The sequence below is a fragment of the Chenopodium album genome, chromosome 5 (assembly GCF_948465745.1).
Source record: "Chenopodium album chromosome 5, dcCheAlbu1.1, whole genome shotgun sequence".
NCBI classification, from domain to species: Eukaryota; Viridiplantae; Streptophyta; class Magnoliopsida; order Caryophyllales; family Amaranthaceae; genus Chenopodium; species Chenopodium album.
The window spans coordinates 7,452,603-7,471,740 of NC_137838.1; the positions used below are offsets into that span (position 1 = coordinate 7,452,603).

General features: G+C 28.8%; 1 protein-coding gene and 1 pseudogene across 1 annotated transcript; one reads left to right on the forward strand and one right to left on the reverse strand.

Moving 5' to 3' along the window:
- Positions 1-520: 520 nt before the first annotated feature.
- Positions 521-3,137, forward strand: LOC145632506 (1-aminocyclopropane-1-carboxylate oxidase homolog 1 pseudogene; annotated as a pseudogene).
- A 9,246-nt stretch (positions 3,138-12,383) lies between these two features.
- On the reverse strand, positions 12,384-15,130 carry LOC145630268 (O-methyltransferase 13-like). Its single transcript, XM_081682522.1, has 4 exons — positions 14,678-15,130; positions 13,758-14,068; positions 13,539-13,603; positions 12,384-12,878 (listed from the first exon to the last, which is right to left on the reverse strand). The coding sequence occupies exons 1-4, from the start codon at positions 15,106-15,108 to the stop codon at positions 12,573-12,575; spliced, it is 1,113 nt and encodes a 370-aa protein (XP_081538648.1). The 5' UTR covers positions 15,109-15,130; the 3' UTR covers positions 12,384-12,572.
- Between the last annotated feature and the right edge of the window lie 4,008 nt (positions 15,131-19,138).

Below are 19,138 nucleotides of genomic sequence, written 5' to 3' on the forward strand. Positions count from 1 at the left end.
ATAAATTATCTTATGATAAAAAAAAATAATAATATTTTAGAAGTTATATATCCACATGAGTATACATGATTATATTTTGAAGGAAACAGTGATTGTCACTCTTGACATTTGCATTCTAAATTCGTAATTTTTCAAGGGATAAAAACACCTTGAAACATAAACCAACCTTAGTTTTTGAATAGATTAAATTCCCATGCATTGCATAAAAAATAGATTAAACTACGTACCAAATTGATTATTTAATTCCCCACTTATGTTGAATCTATATATAACAAAATATTAAATTGCAATTGGATATTTATTTCTATAATTAATTAAAGGTCAAATTAAGACATTCATAATAGCATTCAAAGAAAGGGAGCAGATATTGACATGACAATTATTCATTGAATCATTCATTATTGGATATTGTCTGCCTCACTACAGCTAAAAAGTTCTTATAAATAGAAACACTCGATACTTCAAACATGCAACCAACAATAATATTCTAGCTCAAAAACTATAATATACACACACATCTTACTATTACTTTTACATACATTTTTGTTGCAATACTTGCTAGACAATTTTCACATTATGGAAATTAATACAAACTTTGAGCGCAACGCTGATCTAAAGGCCTTTGACGAGTCCCAAATGGGTGTAAAAGGCCTTATTGATGCGGGCGTTACACAATTACCCCGAATTTTTGTCAATGACCTACCATCCCCAGACTCAAAAAAAGTCAATGAGGGACTAAAGCTAAACATCCCGGTGATAGATTTCACCGGGTTAGAGGACGCAGGTCCCGAGAGACGAAAGGAGATTATCAAGGAACTATCCGATGTAACTGAAAAGTGGGGGTTCTTTCAAGTCGTGAACCATGGGATCCCCCAACACGTCTTGGAAGAGATGCTCAAAGGCGCTAGGAGGTTCCATGACTTGGATGCCGAGGCCAAAAGGCAGTACTATGTTCGTGGAATCGACACGAAAAAGAAATTCGTGTTCACGTCCAATTTTTATCTCTACACCGGTCATGTGACTAATTGGAGGGACACCACCGTTGCCACCATGAACCCTATGCCTGATCCGGAAGAGATTTCCGAGGCATGCAGGTATATATAATCTTTAAAATGACTAACACTATACTTAATTTTCATCAACGGATTATTTATTTATTTATGTTTTGTTGGTCAAATTTATAATTGGTTTTAATAAAATTTCTAGCTGTATAATACTACGTAAATATAATGCATGTGAAAGGAGTAAAACTTTGTAAACCTCATTAAATTACCATATTTTTTCTTTTTAAATATTCTAATGATGTCAAAAGCATAAAATCTTTAATTTCATTTGTAAATGTCGTATTACTTTTTATTATTTTATTAATGAATTGATTTGTTTAAAAAAAAAAACGACTTACGTAATTTTTTTTTTCAACTTACATAGAGATATAATGATGGAGTATGGCAAAAGTGTGAGGAAGCTAGGACTAACATTCATGGAGCTATTATCCGAGGCCATGGGTCTAAACCCGAAGCATTTGGAAGACATGGATTCTGCCGAAGATTATCTGCTCTTAACCCATTATTATCCTCCATGCCCACAACCCGAATCGGCTATAGGCATCAACAAGCACGCTGATAACGACATCCTTACGGTGCTCTTACAAGACGATATTGGTGGACTTCAGGTTCTTCATGATGATATTTGGTATGATGTTCCTCATATTCCTGGTGCCTTGGTTATCAACACTGGAGATCTTCTACAAGTAAGCCAATTTAACTTTTTAATTGTTTTTGGATTAAGGGTATTAATTAGTGTTTAACAAAGTTGGATGAGAACAAGCTAACCTTAAGAGTTTAGGGTAATGTATTGAAAATAATAAGTTAAATTTATTGAAGGTTGACTTTTGCACATATTATGAAGGTTTTTAAATTAATATATATTAATAACTCATACTCGTATTTTCTATATAATTATCTTTATATTATAAGTATTATTCCCTTTTGTTCAAAAAATAAATAAATTATTTTCCCCCATAAATAATAGTATATTTTACTAATAATTGTTCCCGGTAATGGTTTTTCGCCTAGGTGGATACATGGACAATCGATGTAGATAGTTAATTGTCATTAAGGTTTTGTCCGAGGAAAACCTTTTTGAGAAAGTAATTTAAAGTGTTTGGGTTTAGAATTTAGAAAAATGTGTCTTTAGAGTGAAATATATTGGGGTATTTATTTATAAAATTCCTTAAACAAGTGTCACTTGCATTGAAAGCCCACGTGGGTGTTTTGTCAGGTAAACGGTAAGTGTTCATGTAGTCGAAAGTAGGTTTTCATTTTATATGATGATCAATTATGGAGTATGTTGAATAACGTCTACGTACTAGCTAACATCTAGCTACGTACTAACAAGAGTAGTAACAACTAATACTTCGTAATTGAAATCACCAACATTTTTTTTTTTCCTGAGAAAGAGAAATCACCAACTTTTTTTTTTTTTAATTTTTTTTTTTTGAAAAACGAGAAATCACCAACATTTAATAATAGGACAATCAATTACTTGTTATGTGTTGAATACGGCACATACAAGAAGACAAAGTATTTTTCTTGTTTTGAAACTAGTCTACTTTTTTCCAACATCTCCAAAAATTACTTGAATGTACCCTATATTAGGTTCACCCGAATGACGGGTGCATGTGAAAATTTTCATTTTTTAATTTCTACCTAATTTTAAAGACAAACAGTTTAAGTATCTACATACCTTTTTAATCACTTTCTTAGCTAAAAATTTTAGTTTAGAAAAATCATATAATATATAGTTTATTTGACAATTATATAAATAAAAGAAAGTACTCCATATTAATTATTGATATGATTTTGTATTATGTGCAGCTGATTAGCAACGACAAGTACAAGAGCGTAATTCATAGGGTGCAATCAAAGAAAATTGGCCCTAGAATTTCAGTGGCATGTTTCTTTAGGCCTAGCCTGAAGAACCCAAGATTACTTGCACCAATTAAGGAATTATTATCCGATGAAAATCCTCCAATTTATAGAGAAACTACTGCTGGTGAATATCTTGCTCATTACTATAAAACTGGCCAAGATTATGGTGTTCAACCAGCACTCGAAAATTTCAAGCTTAACAAATAAATTTATATAAATAATTATATATGTATGCATGAAATAATCCGAACTTCCAATATGTAATCTATATTTTTATACGTACAATTTGTTCATCTCATCATTTATTTTATATTGCTAATGGCTAATGCTAGTTTGTACCGATCTAGAGATCACTAGATCATTGCTCATAACTTGTATGTCATTTTTCTTTTAATTATTTCAATTTCGATCAAATAAGTGTTGTAACAGCAAGTTTCATACGGAGTATATCAATACATAATAATAAAATTGTTATTAACAACATATTATTATTGTTTTTTTTTTTTTTTAAATTCTTGCTTAAATTTTTTTTGTTTAATTTTGCAACCACTTCTACTAGATTATATTTCCTTCATTATTTAATAACTACAACAATTTTGACCACAATTTATTTTTTGCCAAGATGTAAAAAACAAATATATATTGTTAGATGAGTTTAAATGTATATATATTTTTTATTTATAATATAATAAAATATATTGTTGGTCAATTTTATGTGTTGTAATAGACAAGTTGCAATTTTTTAGTTTGAATAAAAAAATATTAGTTTTTGATGCAATACTATACTTTTGTGTCCAGAATTAGTCTATAACAAATTTAATAAGTGTAATTGGTATTATAACGACTAAATTTGGACAAAGGCGATTTATTTAAACCTATTATAAATTTCCCCTCAATGTCAATAGATCATATTGAGCTGATCGAAAACAGATCACAATAATGTCGTATTTATTTGTTATTGTTTATTCATGTATTGAATAACAACCAAAGATGACTTTGTTGAATGATTTTGTCAGCGATTATATATGAATAGAAGTTGAAGAACACCATTGCATTATAATATATATACTATTCCACTATTATACTAAAACAAGCCATGCAGATATCATTGATAAAAACATGTCAACTTCTCATGAAAATTTTCCTGCCTATACTATTTATAACATTATAATTCTTTTTTTCACTATTTTTTCGTCACAAAATTCCAAAACTAAATAAATACTTTTTTCATAAAATAAAACAAAATTAATGAAAACAAATAATAAGACTTTTTTATTTGTCAAGTACATACAAATATACAATTAATTATAGATACATCTGGTGTATTGGATATTTGTTTAGGAAGACTGAGAATTAAAGAATGAAATATATAGGGATAGGAAATAAGAGGGTGAAATTCGATCTATGAGTAAATAACTAAATATAAATTCTGTTATATTTTGGCCCTAAATTAGGGAAAACGGCATGTATATCCGCAATCCTTATCCATCTAAACATATGCCCTATAGGCCTATGTGTGTCTTAACTCTTAAGGACGTTAAGGTACAATTAATAATATATGCCAATTTGTTTTATTTATTATTTTTTTATACGACTTTGGTCAATTCACTTATTTTTAGTACTCCCTCCGTTTTATAATTAGAAGCTAATTTCTCTTTATTACGTGAATAATAAATGTTAGAAATAGGCTTAAAATTATGAAATAGAGAGAGTATTAATTAATGGTGCTAATTATTGTGTGAAGCTATCGGCTATACCCGATTACCTAAAAAAAAAAAATGATTTTTAATGATGTCAAATCAATGTAGTCATGTACAACTGTACAAGGTACCATCTCTAAAGAAGAAAGAGCCTTCTGCCCTTATGCATGCTCAATTTCCATTAAGAGTACTTATAATAACGTATATATTAACATAATGTACACCGGGCAAAGGTAGTTATTAGAATTTGTTATATATTTTCGGGTGTATCATACGCTCAACTAACTTAAAGTTAGTTTTTGTTCTTCATTTGATGATAAAATGAAAAACAATTATTAAAATGAGAATAAATACTCATGGGTGTACGGTACTCCCGGGTGTATATAATAACCTTTAAGGTAGTTCTAATTTATCACATTAATTGATAAACAAAATTCGTTTATCAAGTTGAAAAATCGTAAATAAATCAGAAAATATCTGGGTTAGCATGTTCGTAATTATATCAACAACTTTAGGGACAAAGTTTAATAAAAAAAGGGTGTAGTAGCAAATTAGCCCCAACACTTTTATTGCAGGTGTAAAGTAACCCCATAACTTTTACTTGTAGCAAATTAACCCCACAACTTAATATAATTGTGCAATCAAAACCTATACATCAAATTTGAGCAAAATCACATTAAAATATATAAATTTCATAAAATATACTCCAATAAAAGACAAAAAAAAGTTAAAAAAAATTAATTACATCCAAAATATTGTGCATATACATTATCATAAATATTAAATACATACTATAAAATATAGAAATTATCGACACTGAAATATGACAAAGGGCGAAAAAATTAACGGAATTTAGCAAACCATCATACTTGATTAATCTCTTCAATTGCTCACATTTAATTGAAATGGTAAGAAATATAACGCATGTATAATACTCTTAATGCTTATTATTAATACAAAAAATTAGCATGTTTTGATGAATTTATTGTTAAATAATGATGCTCAGATGTACGTTGCACGATATGTTAAGTTTTGGGGTCCATTTGCTATAATTAAAAGTTAAGGGGGTAATTTGAACATAGAGTTAAAGTCTTGGTGCTAATTTGCTATATTTCCCAATAAGGAACTGTTGATTTATTTAAGGAGATAAACTTGTATTTTCTCATTTAAGGAGATAACATTTTAAAGATTTAACTTATATATATGATAAAGTCTATATACGTAGTATATGAAATATAAGTATTTAACACATTTGTCAAATTCTCAAATCCAAATTCATGTATGATGGCCGACCAAATTATCTTCACAACCACCGGATTATTTGATATACCTCGACATATTGTATAAGTTTACCTACTCTTCTAATTCATAATAATACATGCTATTTTGGATTATTTCCCCAAGTTATATAAGCTAAGGCAGAGTTGACCAATACTCCCCAAGAAAAATCCATGCACTCTTCAATTTCCTTAATTTTCTTATTTATATTTTATTTATTTATTTTTTTGAATTTTTTTCAGATTTATACTTAGCGTTTTTTTTACTTAGCGTTACTTAATTTGTGTTACTATTCATTTATTTCAAACTATTAAACTTGATTTATGCGACTTAATAATTAACAAAATTATAAATTGACCATGTATGAATGTGCTCATAACATTAAAATGGCTGCATCGACAATCTAATATATATTATATATATAAAGGGGAGTTTTTTCCCGAGTTTTTAGAAAGCCACGTAAGATTTAATTATTAATACATTTTAGTGTATCCAATTAAATACGAGATTATTATTTTCTTTTAGAATTAAATAATTTAAATGACACACAAGCAAAATGGGCGAATGAGATTTTCTAATTTAAATTAATTAAATATAAAATATTATCTTTTGATATAGGAATTTTATCTAAATATATAACAAATTTTAGCGCATATATATATATATATATATATATATATATATATATATATATATATATATATATATATATATATATATATATATATATATATATATATATTTAGGAAGACTCATATAAGAACCCTCCTCTATATAAGAATCCATCCCAACCGTTCAATGATTTTGATCTAACCATCTAAAATCCCCCTTTAGTAATGACATTTTTGTAATTTTAATAACTCTTTTTCAATCTTTAAATAAAAGAAAACCCTAAATCTCTCTCCTCAACATTTTCTCTCTCCTCAACATTTTCTCTGTTCTCTCTCCTCTACCTCAAGGAACTTGGTAAGTTTATTTTTTTGGTTTTTTTTTTTCGATTTTTAATAATTTATTTTTTTAATTTCCTGTTTTTTTTTTCAAGTTGTTTTTTCGATTCTTTTTTTTTACGATTTTCCAGTTTTTTTTTTTATTTTTTTTATTTTCCAGTTTTTTTTTTGGCGATTTTCCATTTTTTTTCGATTTCTTATTTTCATTTTTTTTTACGATTTTCCATTTTTTTATTCTATTTTTCAGTTTTTTTTTTTTTTTTTTTTTTTTTTTTCGATTTTCCATTTTTTCGATTTTTTATTTTCAATTTTTTTTTTCGATTTTCCATTTTGTTTTTTATATTTTCCAGTTTTTTTTTTTTTTTTTTTTTTTGTCCATTTTCCATTTTTTTCGATTTTTATTTTCAAGTTTTTTTTTTTCGTTTTTTTTTTCCAGTTTTTTTTTCGATTTCAATTTTTTATTTTTAATTCGTTTTTTTTTTCCTCTGTTTTTATTTTTCAATTTTTTTTTTATTTTCCATTTTGTTATTTATATTTTCCAGTTTTTTTTTTTATTGTCCATTTTCCATTTTTTTTCGATTTTTATTTTCAAGTTTTTTATTTTTATTTTTCGTTTTTTTTTTCCAGTTTTTTTTTTCGATTTCAATTTTTTATTTTTATTTCGTTTTTTTTTCCTCGTTTTTTCCTCTGTTTTTTCCCTAATTTTTTTCGCTTTTTTTTTTTTTTTTTTTAAGTTTCTAGTTTTCATTTTCAATTTTTTTTCCAATTTTTTTTTTTTTTTTTTGCTTGAGTTTTTCTATTATTGGATTTTAATTTCAATTTTTTTTTTACTATATTAGAAAACTTTAGAACATAAGGGAAAACTTTAGAACATAATAGAAATACTTTAGAACATATAGATAGAAAATGTTAGAACATAATAGAAATACTTTAGAACATAAGGGAAAACTTTAGAACATAAGTAAAAAATATAATAAAACATAATAGAAAACTTTAGAACATAATAAAATACTTTAGAACATATGGGAAAACTTTAGAACATAATAGAAACATTATAACATAATAGAAACATTATAACATAATAGAAAACTTTAAAACATAATAAGGGAAAACTTTAGAACATAGTAGAAAACTTTAGAACATATGGGAAAACTTTAGAACATAATATAAATACTTTAGAACATAAGGGAAAACTTTAGAACATAATAAGGGAAAACTTTAGAACATAGTAGAAAACTTTAGAACATATGGAAAAACTTTAGAACATAATATAAATACTTTAGAACATAAGGGAAAACTTTAGAACATAGTAGAAAACTTTAGAACATATGGAAAAACTTTAGAACATAATATAAATACTTTAGAACATAAGGGAAAACTTTAGAACATAGTAGAAAACTTTAGAACATATGGAAAAACTTTAGAACATAATATAAATCCTTTAGAACATAAGGGAAAACTTTAGAACATAGTAGAAAACTTTAGAACATAAGGGGAAAATATAATAGAACATAATAGAAAACTTTAGAACATAATAAAATACTTTAGAACATAATAGAAAACATTATAACATAATAGAATGCATCAGGAACCTTGGCAAAATAGAGATATTGAGGTAATGGGATTCCTGCGACTTGTTGGTGATTATAAAAAATATAATGCTGTTGTTGTGTGTTGAGGAAATCAAGCAATAATTGTTCCCTCAAATAGAGGATGGCATCCTCCTTCTGCTGGAAAAGTTCGGGTCAATATAGATACATCTATACTTGTTGATGGGTGTGCAGGTTTGGGTGCAGTAATAAGGGATGCATATGGAAAGAATCTTGATGTGGCTATTCAGAGAGTGAAGTGTGGGGGAATGGTGATGATGGCTGAAGAGCTAGAAGTCGGGTGGGGTGTGCATAAACGCTTTGGTTTACTCATATTGAGCTCCAATGTGCCTTGGAGGTTGTGAAGGCTGTCCACAATACTATACATAGGAAAGCTCTAATTAATTTGATCATAGTAGATGTGTGCTTAATGGGGAATCACTTTATGTAATTCTCTTGCTCACATGTGAAATGAGGTGGCAATGTTATGCCCACTTTGCTCCTAGATTGTGTCCAGTAGATGGGGGAACAAGTTTTCTTAGATTCTTTCCCGCAAGGTATTATGGCCTTAGCGGATATCGATGTAACTTGATTTTATCTGGTTGCTTAATAAAATTTCCACCTTGTTTCAAAAAAAAAAAAGTGTACAATCATAGCATCAAAAACAAGAAAATTAGCATATATTGATGTTAAAGTTGTAAAGGATGCACTTAAAGTTTTAATAAGATTGCAAGATTTGCAACTGTTGTTCCAACTGTGGTGTAAAATGGCACATCAAGGATGCTTTCCCCACCATTATTTTTTAATTTTTTTTTCTTCTCTTTTCACTTATTCTACCAATTCAATGTTGTTTAAAAAAAAACCGAATCCAATGTTAATATTTCATGGAGTAAAGTGTCCAATTGCCAACCTATTTGAGGAGCTATTATTATTTAGTATGTTCTAAACTTTATAAACATATGAAGTTTTTTTTATTTATTTTTTATTTTTAGACATAACCTATGTAGGAATTGAACCTACATCCCCTATGCATCTGCATAGTGCTCTACCATTTGAGCTAATAGGTTTTACCAAGTATATCTATATTAATTAAAAAGCGTAGTCTATTCGGAAATTTAACCATTACAATAACCATCTTCTTTGATAGAAAAACTATAAGATAAACAAGAGCATCATATAATATACATCTATGATAAACAAAAGCTAGAATACATCTATGCATCAAAAGCTATAAGTTACATATTATTTGCACCCTTTTGAGTTTTTAATGCATCATATGATTAATATTTATGATAAACAAGAGCTACAAAAAATTTTGTTCTAAATTTTTTTGCTTTTGTTCTAAATTTTTTGGCCTATGTTCTAAAATATATGCTTATGTTCTAAATTTTTTTTCCTATGTTCTAAAATTTTCTTTTATGTTCTTAATGTATGTTCTAAATTTTTTCATATGTTCTAAAATTTTTTCCTATGTTCAAAACTTTTTCTCCTATGTTCAAAACTTTATATTCTATGTTCTAAACTTTTTTTTTTTTTTTTTTTTTTTTTTGCCTATGTTCTAAATTTTTTGCTAATGTTCTAAATTTTTTTCCCTATGTTTTAAACTTTTTTTTCTATGTTCTAAACTTTTATCCCCATATTCTAAACTTTTATACCTATGTTCTAAACTTTTCTCTAATGTTCTAAACTTTTTTTTTCTATGTTCTAAACTTTTATCCCCATATTCTAAACTTTTATACCTATGTTCTAAACTTTTCTCTAATGTTCTAAACTTTTTTTTTCTATGTTCTAAACTTTTATCCCCATATTCTAAACTTTTCTCTAATGTTCTAAACTTTTTTTTTTCTATGTTCTAAACTTTTATCCCCATATTCTAAACTTTTATACCTTTGTTCTAAACTTTTCTCTAATGTTCTAAATATAAGTTCTAAAATTTTGCCTATGTTCTAAATTTTTTTGTTCATGTTCTAAATTTTTTTCCTATGTTATAAATTTATTTTATCTGTGTTCTAAACTTTTTTTTTCTATGTTCTAAACTTTTATACCTGTGTTCTAAACTTTTCTCTAATGTTCTAAATATACTAAAATTTTGACTATGTTCTAAATTTTTTTGCATATGTTCCAAAATTTTCCCTATGTTAGAATTTTTCTGCCTATGTTCTAAACTTTTTTTTTTCTTCTATGTTCAAAATTTTTCCAATGTTCTAAATTTTTTTACTTTTGTTCTAATTTCTTTTCTATTTTTTTCCTATATTCTAAATCTATATTATTCTGAATTTACAATAAGATTATTTTTCGTCACTTTTCGTGCACTACTACTTTTGCAATAACTGAGCAAAATTTGCAGCTTTCCAAGCAACATATAAAACAACATTATATCTAGCACTCATACAAATTTGTAAGTTTTGTCAGCTAATTTGATGGGTATGGCATAGTAACATAGTGACTACATCTTATACCAAAAGTATTAGAAGTAAACTGATTAGTGATTATACAAACTTGCAAGTTCAATCTTAAAAGGCAGTCCGATAGAAGCAAAGTGATTCATCCTCTTATTATCTTTTCCTGGAACCATATTTCTTCTGTTCATAGAACATATCTATTTTGGCACTTCCTAGAATGACATTTTTCGGACACCAATCTTAATCCTTCTCCTGCCGAGTACATTCCTTGCAGTAATAGGCATCTAAAATGCATCACATATCTACCCTGAAACGATCTGTGATTGCACTCATCACACCCCTCACTCATCCCCTATCCCTGTTGGTCCCTCACGCAAAACTCTCAGCATCTGCCAACATCACCAACCTTCTCATTCCTCTGCCACCAATAATCACACCTAACAACAACCACCAACAACCACAAAAATGGCACAACAACAACACCAACGACACCAACAATAAAAAAAAAAATGGCACAAAAATCGCCCAACAAAACCGCACATAAATTGCATAAAAAATGGCTGAAATTACCTAATATCGCTGAAACTCGAACGCTAAAATTGCTAAATTCGAACATTAAAATCGCTGAAATTTCAGCCTTAAAATCGCTGAAATTTCAGCCCTAAAATTACTGAAGTTTGAACCCTATAATTACTGAAGTTTGAACCCTATAATAGCCGAAGTTTGAACCCTAAAATTGCCAAAAATTTATGAAAATCAAATCAGAATAATCAAAAATCGACTTTAACTCATGCGAAGTTCATGAAAATCAAATTAGAAAATCGCATAAATCAAATCGCAAAAAATCAAATAAAAAAATCGAAAAAAAGTAAATCGAAAAATAGCAAAATCTACTTGAACATCATGTGTTTTTCATGAAAATTTGAACAAAATGGAAATAAAACGTACCTAATTAGAGCAATTTAGGTTGTTTATGCAAAATTTGAACAAAAAATTCATCAACTTGCAGCAATTCGTGTCCAATTTTGGGATTTGAGGAGAGAGAAAGTAAAGAGGTTTGAAAGTTTGGGGAGAGAGGAAATTTTGGACGGTGGGTTAGGGGTTTGAGGGAGGATATATGTTTTAATCTTGACCGTCCAAAGTAACATAATCTTACGGCTGAGATTGATTCCTATATAACTAAGGTTCTTATATAAGGAGGGGTTCTTACATATATATATATATATATATATATATATATATATATATATATATATATATATATATATATATATATATATATAAATTTATTTTAAAATATTCAAACAAACCGCCCGGACTTCAATCTAATCATACATTCTTCTATTTATTCCATGTAAAAGCTAAGCGTGAACTATGAACACGAGTGGCCTGATGCATTGTGCAAATAAAACTAACATTTTAGTAGTATATGCATGTAAATTTCTTTCAAAAAAAAAAAAAGTATATGCATGTAAATACAAAGTGTAAAGAATTCGTACTACTCGGTAACATGTTATATTAAATACAAGTTTCTCTCAGTGATAAACAAAAATTAATTGTTTATTAATTGACATTTTTATATATAAATCAATAACTTTTTCATTAATGTGGGTTCTCCACAGTTAATGGCGTGATTGGATAAAATTATTTATATGTTTACAAAATTGTCATGTGATAAACAAATTAAAAATTATTTATTGTTGGAGGGCAAGCTCTTAATAACTAGCTACTCCGCACTCTTCTTAAGAAATTCCATGACTTTGGTATCATAAGCTGAACAAGCAACCCTAAAGCCTTTAAACCCAGCTGCTTCAGCCAAGGCTTGAAACTCTTTCTTAGTCCTCTCTTTCCCATTTGGTACAGCCATCATTATCGTGTCGAATTGAAACGCAAATTTCGCGGCATGGCCGGTTTCTACTTCTTCAGGGAGGACATGCTCGCAAACAATTACTCTTCCGTCATCCGGAATTGCTTCATAGCAGTTCTTCAGGAATTTTATGCACTGCTCGTCACTCCAAGCGTGACATATCCACTGAAATATTACCATACTTTAGAGAAAAAAGTAAAATTAAGTATAATTGCGGAAGCTATAGTTGGATCTAAAACCTAATCTCTGATACCATGTTAGATTTTGTGAAACAAATTGAAATGATTTAATTTCCATTAATCAATACATATATATTAGTTATAATATGAGTCGTAACTTCTGTTAAGAAACGTCAAAAGATAAATATACAATATTCACATAATATATCCAAATTGCGATAAATTTTCTTTTCATATATTTTGTCACAAATCTTAGACCACCTAGCCAAAAAAATTAAACTTGGATCGGATGAGGTTCTAATGATACATGTATTGAGAAACAGAGGATATATGTATATAGTTTTTAATTTCATCATTTCTGCAACGTACGTACACTACTAAATTATTACATTTAAATTTATAAGATCTTATAAATTAATAAATCTAACTTTTGAGGTAAAAGTAGCTTTAAGTAAAATTTATAAGAGTTACTAATCAACGTATTAATAAGCACTTGTTTTATCAAGGTCATACAAGTAAGGTGTCAAGATTTATGACTTTATTTTTGATAAATTTTTTTTTATACCTACATACATATTATGGATCGGAGTAACATTTAACAGCTAGTACAATAACTAATAACAATTATTTTGTTGAATAGACTCACCTTCATGAAAACAGCATCACCTTTTGGAATACTCTCAAACATGTCTCCTCCAACATGTTCCACACCTGTACACGAAAATCTCGTAAGTATATTAGCTTATATAATTATATTACTATTACTCAACTCCGTATGTTCAATTTTTTTTTTATTTTTTTTTAGAGAGCCACAAGGGCGAGTGATGGTTACATATGATCCTAGTCATCATTTCATACTTCATACCTGTACAAGGTGGAGCGACGTTGATGACATGAGGCAAATCAAAATTGATACCACGAACATTAGGATACTTTGAAAGTATCTTAGTAAGAGTAGCTCCGTTACCTCCACCAACATCGACCAAGGAGGAGAGATCCTCGAATCCCTTGTAGGTTTTAAGGATTTTGTCCACGGTAATTGTTGAATGACTAGCCATTGCATTGTTGAATTTCTTGTTCATATCCGGGTTTTGCCCGTTATAGACATAGTGTGACACACCGTATGCTCTTTCAAATGCATGTCCTCCTTCCAAAATTGACTCCTTTAATTGATAGCTGCAATAAATATGATGAGATAGTTATTGTTCAAGCATGAACATGAAGTATTTTTAGAGATAGATGGAGGAAGCATGTGTTTATAATTATTGAATAATAAACGTGATGTTTATAAGATTATTTTGTATTTTTACTTATTATTATGTTCGTTATTAAATTATTGTGGATGCTAAGACTTTATATACACGGTTTATTGATAGAGTATGAGTGGCGGATCCTGAAAAAATATTTAACAGGATCAAATTAAATAGCATTTGATAAATTTTAATGGGTCATTTGATAAAAATACAAGTAATTTTTAAAGGTAAATTTTTTCTATTTTCATGTTCAAGTGGGGTCAAGGGACCCCACTCATCAAATACATGTGCATTCAATACTATAAAGTATATAAACCGATTTCAGGCTTCAACCATTTGAGTTTTTTGTTGAGTTGGTTCTTCAACATGGTATCAAGAGCCAAATGAGGAGGTCAATGCTACATCTATATTTCAAGCTCAAAGGACTCTCATGTAATAAGGGATTGTCAACGCATGTTTTTAATGATTAATAACTCTAGTCAACCGATATTATAAAAAGCAGATAATTTAATAAGATACACGTGTTACATACCTGCTATCAATAATAATCTTGGAAATACTAGCCAAAGGAGCCAAGCTAACACCATTGTCATCCTTAATCAAGAATTTACAAACGGGAGCTAGGCCATAGAGCCTCTCGACGAGCCCATCAGGAAGGCTCCTGGTGGTGCAAGTGAGGATGGAGTGGCTAGCTAGGAGGCGGAGCATGCGGTCTAGCATGGTGGCCGCCTCCGGATTCTTGGCGGGCAAGTGTGCCACGATCTCCGTGGCAGAAACTTGGCCTCCGTTAGAGCTGAGTTTCTTGATGATTTCGAAAACCTCGAGCTCAAGGATGGTTTGTAGTACGATTGGAGTTACTGAAGAATTTAAAAGCGACAATGCAAATAATGAACGCGCATTATTTTCCTCATCTTCATCATGTACTCTCCCGTTTTGGGTTTGCACTATTTTGGATGAAGACATTTATTTTGAAGTGATTAATTTTTAGGAAGTTTGATGGGAGAGAAAAATAAGAGTGTCTTAATGATTTATGTAGGTGCAAGATGTAAGAAAATTGTGATTCTACTTGTATGAATTTAGCAATATTTATAATGTGAAATTGAAAGAACTAAGATGACAACAAAGGTACGTCAGTATTTAAAATGTAGTATAACTATTACTCCTTGTGTGTTTAAATAAGGGTTACACTTTGACCAAACACGCATGTTAAGACATACCTTTGACCATTAATTTATATAATTATATATTAGTAAAATCATAAGAAAATTGATATTATGGAAGTATACATTATAACGAATCCAATAACATTTGTTTTTAATATATTAATTAATTAATCAAGTCAAAACCATTATGTGAATAGTGTAAAAAGTCAAAGGGCTTGTTCTCATTGACTGAACTCAGCTGAACTGAACTGAACTGAACTGAATTGAGTTGATTTGAACTGAACTGAACTGAGCTGAGCTGAACTGAACTGAACTGAACTGAACTGAACTAAACTGAATATTTTATAAGAGAAGGAAATTAGGAGCTGAGTTGAACTGAAATGAACTGAGCTGAACTGAACTGAACTGAACTGAGCTGAGCTGAACTGAACTGAACTGAACTGAGCTGAATTGAATTTCAACGTAAGAGAACAGACCCAAAGTGTAACATTTATTAAAACACGAAAAAAGTATTATATATTCATGACTGATATAGATTTTCAAAATATTATTTTACAGGCCAATTGTACTTATATATAAATCATTAAATATACTACGGGTATTATAATAAAAAAATGCGCATTGACAACCATATATTGAAAGAAATAATGTAACTATCTTGTGCATAGACAATTAAACTTTTTACATCATCAACCTCTCAAATCTCAATTCCAAACATTTATTTATTTTTTTAATTTTTTTTTTTATGATAAAGATGTCCACATATATAAGATTTTTAGTGTGCATAAGACCAATTAATTAGAATATACCGTGTTAGAAGTCTTATCATCTTAACCATCTTTCTTTTTGTTTGAAACAAATCTTAACCATCTTTCTATTACATATTTATGCACAACGTACTCAAGTATATCTAATTTGAATTGGTATCGTTGGTTCGTTACTTTATTTCATCATCTTAGCTATCTACGAGTACATATACACATGTTCACGTACAATAACATGATACTTTATTCAAATGACAATCCAGGACATCAAAGGGGCAAGTGTAATGTTCTCGTGCCTTTTTTTTTTTATTTTTTTTTTTATTGACATTATACAATACAGTTTTTAGTCATTAATATTGACTTGACAGCTAGTCTTTTGAGTGTACTAATTAAAATTTGCCTCCTTAAGTAATAAATTTGACTTTTAATTTGTAGGTTACTACTTATTGATTAATCCACTTGTCTTAGTCTTATTCAAAGTTTATGATTTTCAAAATACATTTTACAAAAAATATTTTGGGTTACATACTAATCATAATTACAAAACTAGGAAGTGTTTGGCAAAATATAGATGTGAAGGTAGCTGTGTACGTAGCCGCACATAAGCTATTAGTTGTGAAGATATATAATTTAGGTATGAGTGTTTGGTAAATTAGCTTAGCGTTGCTGTTACATATAAACATCAATATATATATATATATATATATATATATATATATATATATATATATATATATATATATATATATATATATATATTTATTTATTTTTAAAAAAAACCTATAGATTATATTTTCAATAGCTACCTCAACAACTACCTCCTACTTCAAAAACTAATATTTCTAACTTTTAATAAAAGCTAGCTTCCCCACTAAAAGCTACATCAACCACTATACATTGTCATCAAGCACTCATACCAGTAGCACTAAAAGATACCCCAACCATTATACATTACCAAACACTCATACCAATATTTTCTTTTGAGTAGTGATTTGACTTGGTTAAACCATTAAAAGCTACTCAAACGCTAGCGTCGAACACGCCTTAGTGTTTCAAAATTACATTTTGAAATAGTTCTTACTAGATCCTACATACAATAGCATTAATTTCTTCCGTAATTTTTTAATCGCAATGTTTAAAATTTTACACTATTATTCATAGACATTTGATCTATTGATCTTCTTTTACATGATTTATAAATTAAGATAAATACAATTATATGGGTCTTGTTAAAATAATTGTATGGATATAAACTTTTAAAATGTCAAATTTATATAATAAATAAGATGTTAATGGTTTATTATGTGCATTGACGATAAACTAATAAGCTACTTTATTTATACTCGTAACAAAAACTTAGGATTATATATGTGATCAATCCCCACTAGAGACAATTTGGGTTTGAAATCGATCTGAATACCTACCCTTACACTCATACCTAAGCCGCCGGCTAATGGACCTCGCATTGTTGCTGCGCCTGCTAATGCGAATTAGATTGACCTACAAATATAGTAATACACGAGACTCCAAATATATGTGGTACTTGTCAATATTAAAGAATGAAGATTGAGAATGAATGGACTATATTCGTTCATTTATTTGATGAGTTTTGGATTTATGTGATGATATTAATCACATTTAACTTAAGTACATTCATCATATACGACCAACTATGAAATTTAGCTTGCTACTTGCTATTAGTCAGCAATGGCTACCTTGCTACTAGCTAGCTAGACGTATGTACTATCGGAATTAATTGAGTTGGCTGAATCTTTTGTCATCGTACTTGCATTGTACATTATTGTGTAGGTAGGTAGGATTGTGCACCGGTCTATTTTTGTACACCCCTAATCGCGTGTACATCTAACTTACGATCTTCAACTAAATCAAGTTGATTATTAATGTAAAATGGCCAATTTTGTCGATCAACTAGGTTGACAGATTTGTTTTTAATTTTAGGGCCGAGTTACCATTCAACATTTTTTCGGATGTCAAATCATATTGCCATTATTTTTGGATCGAATATACCCGTTTTGTGCTCATCTCTATTATACTTTATTTAGCTAAAAGGTAACTGTCAAGTAGTTATAGAGGTGATTATTTCAATTCATAATTGAATTTTATAACTTTATTCGTAGTAAGCTCCAACTAGTGGCTGACCTTTAATATTTGTAATACTCATTCGTAGTAAGCTTTTCGACCACATTTTATTTTTTTTGATTTAAAAATATATATCATTACGTGAAATCTCATCAGATTTATTTTAATTTCCATATTCATATTATTAACTTTTATAATTTAAAAAAAAAACAAATAAACTACTAATAATTATTTTCTTATACATTGTGAATTATCTACTTAAAATTGTATAGGAAATTAAATTATATCACTTAAACCGTTCAAGCAAGCCCCCTCCCAAAAACAAATAGCCTTTTAGAGCAACTCTAATGATTGTAGCTAGAGACTTGCTTGCAATTTTATTAATTTCCTAGCTACTAGATTGACCATTGGAGCTATAAAAATCAATTAGCTTGGCCAAGTTAATTTGCTTGGGAATTAAACTTGCCAAAATAAAAATGCTCATTGCACCAATTAAGCTTTTTCCATGTATTTTCTATCCAACAACTACTACTAAGCTAATAGCTAGCCATTGGAGCAAAAAGTAGCTAAAATGATAATTAGCTTAAAAGCTTATGTGGCATGACAAGCTAATTGTCAAATTAGCTTGCGATTGGAGTTGCTCTTATAAGTTAATAAAACGATGAAAACAAAATTATACTTTGTCGATTCATTTATACTTATTAAGTTGTTTTAGTTTATGAAATCGGCTCACAATAAATTTACTTGGATTTTTACTGTCATAATAAGACAAATATATAGTGTAACCGATGTAAGACATCTATAGTCTATACTCGTATGAAACACAAAATAGATAATTAACACATCTTTTAATGGTAAAAATAATCAATTTTAGGGGCATAACTGATAACACGAGCACATATATACATCACTAAATAAGTACTCCGAACTACTTTAAATTTGACGAGAACAATATTTTTTATTAGC

Bases quoted from the DNA above. Each gene is read 5' to 3' on its own strand.
- LOC145630268 (XM_081682522.1), bottom strand. From the start codon at position 15,108: ATGTCTTCATCCAAAATAGTGCAAACCCAAAACGGGAGAGTACATGAT. The intron at 14,069-14,677 runs GTATGTAACACG...TATTTATTGCAG, and splicing joins AAGATTATTATTGATAGCAG to CTATCAATTAAAGGAGTCAA. The intron at 12,879-13,538 runs GTGAGTCTATTC...GTAATATTTCAG, and splicing joins GTGATGCTGTTTTCATGAAG to TGGATATGTCACGCTTGGAG.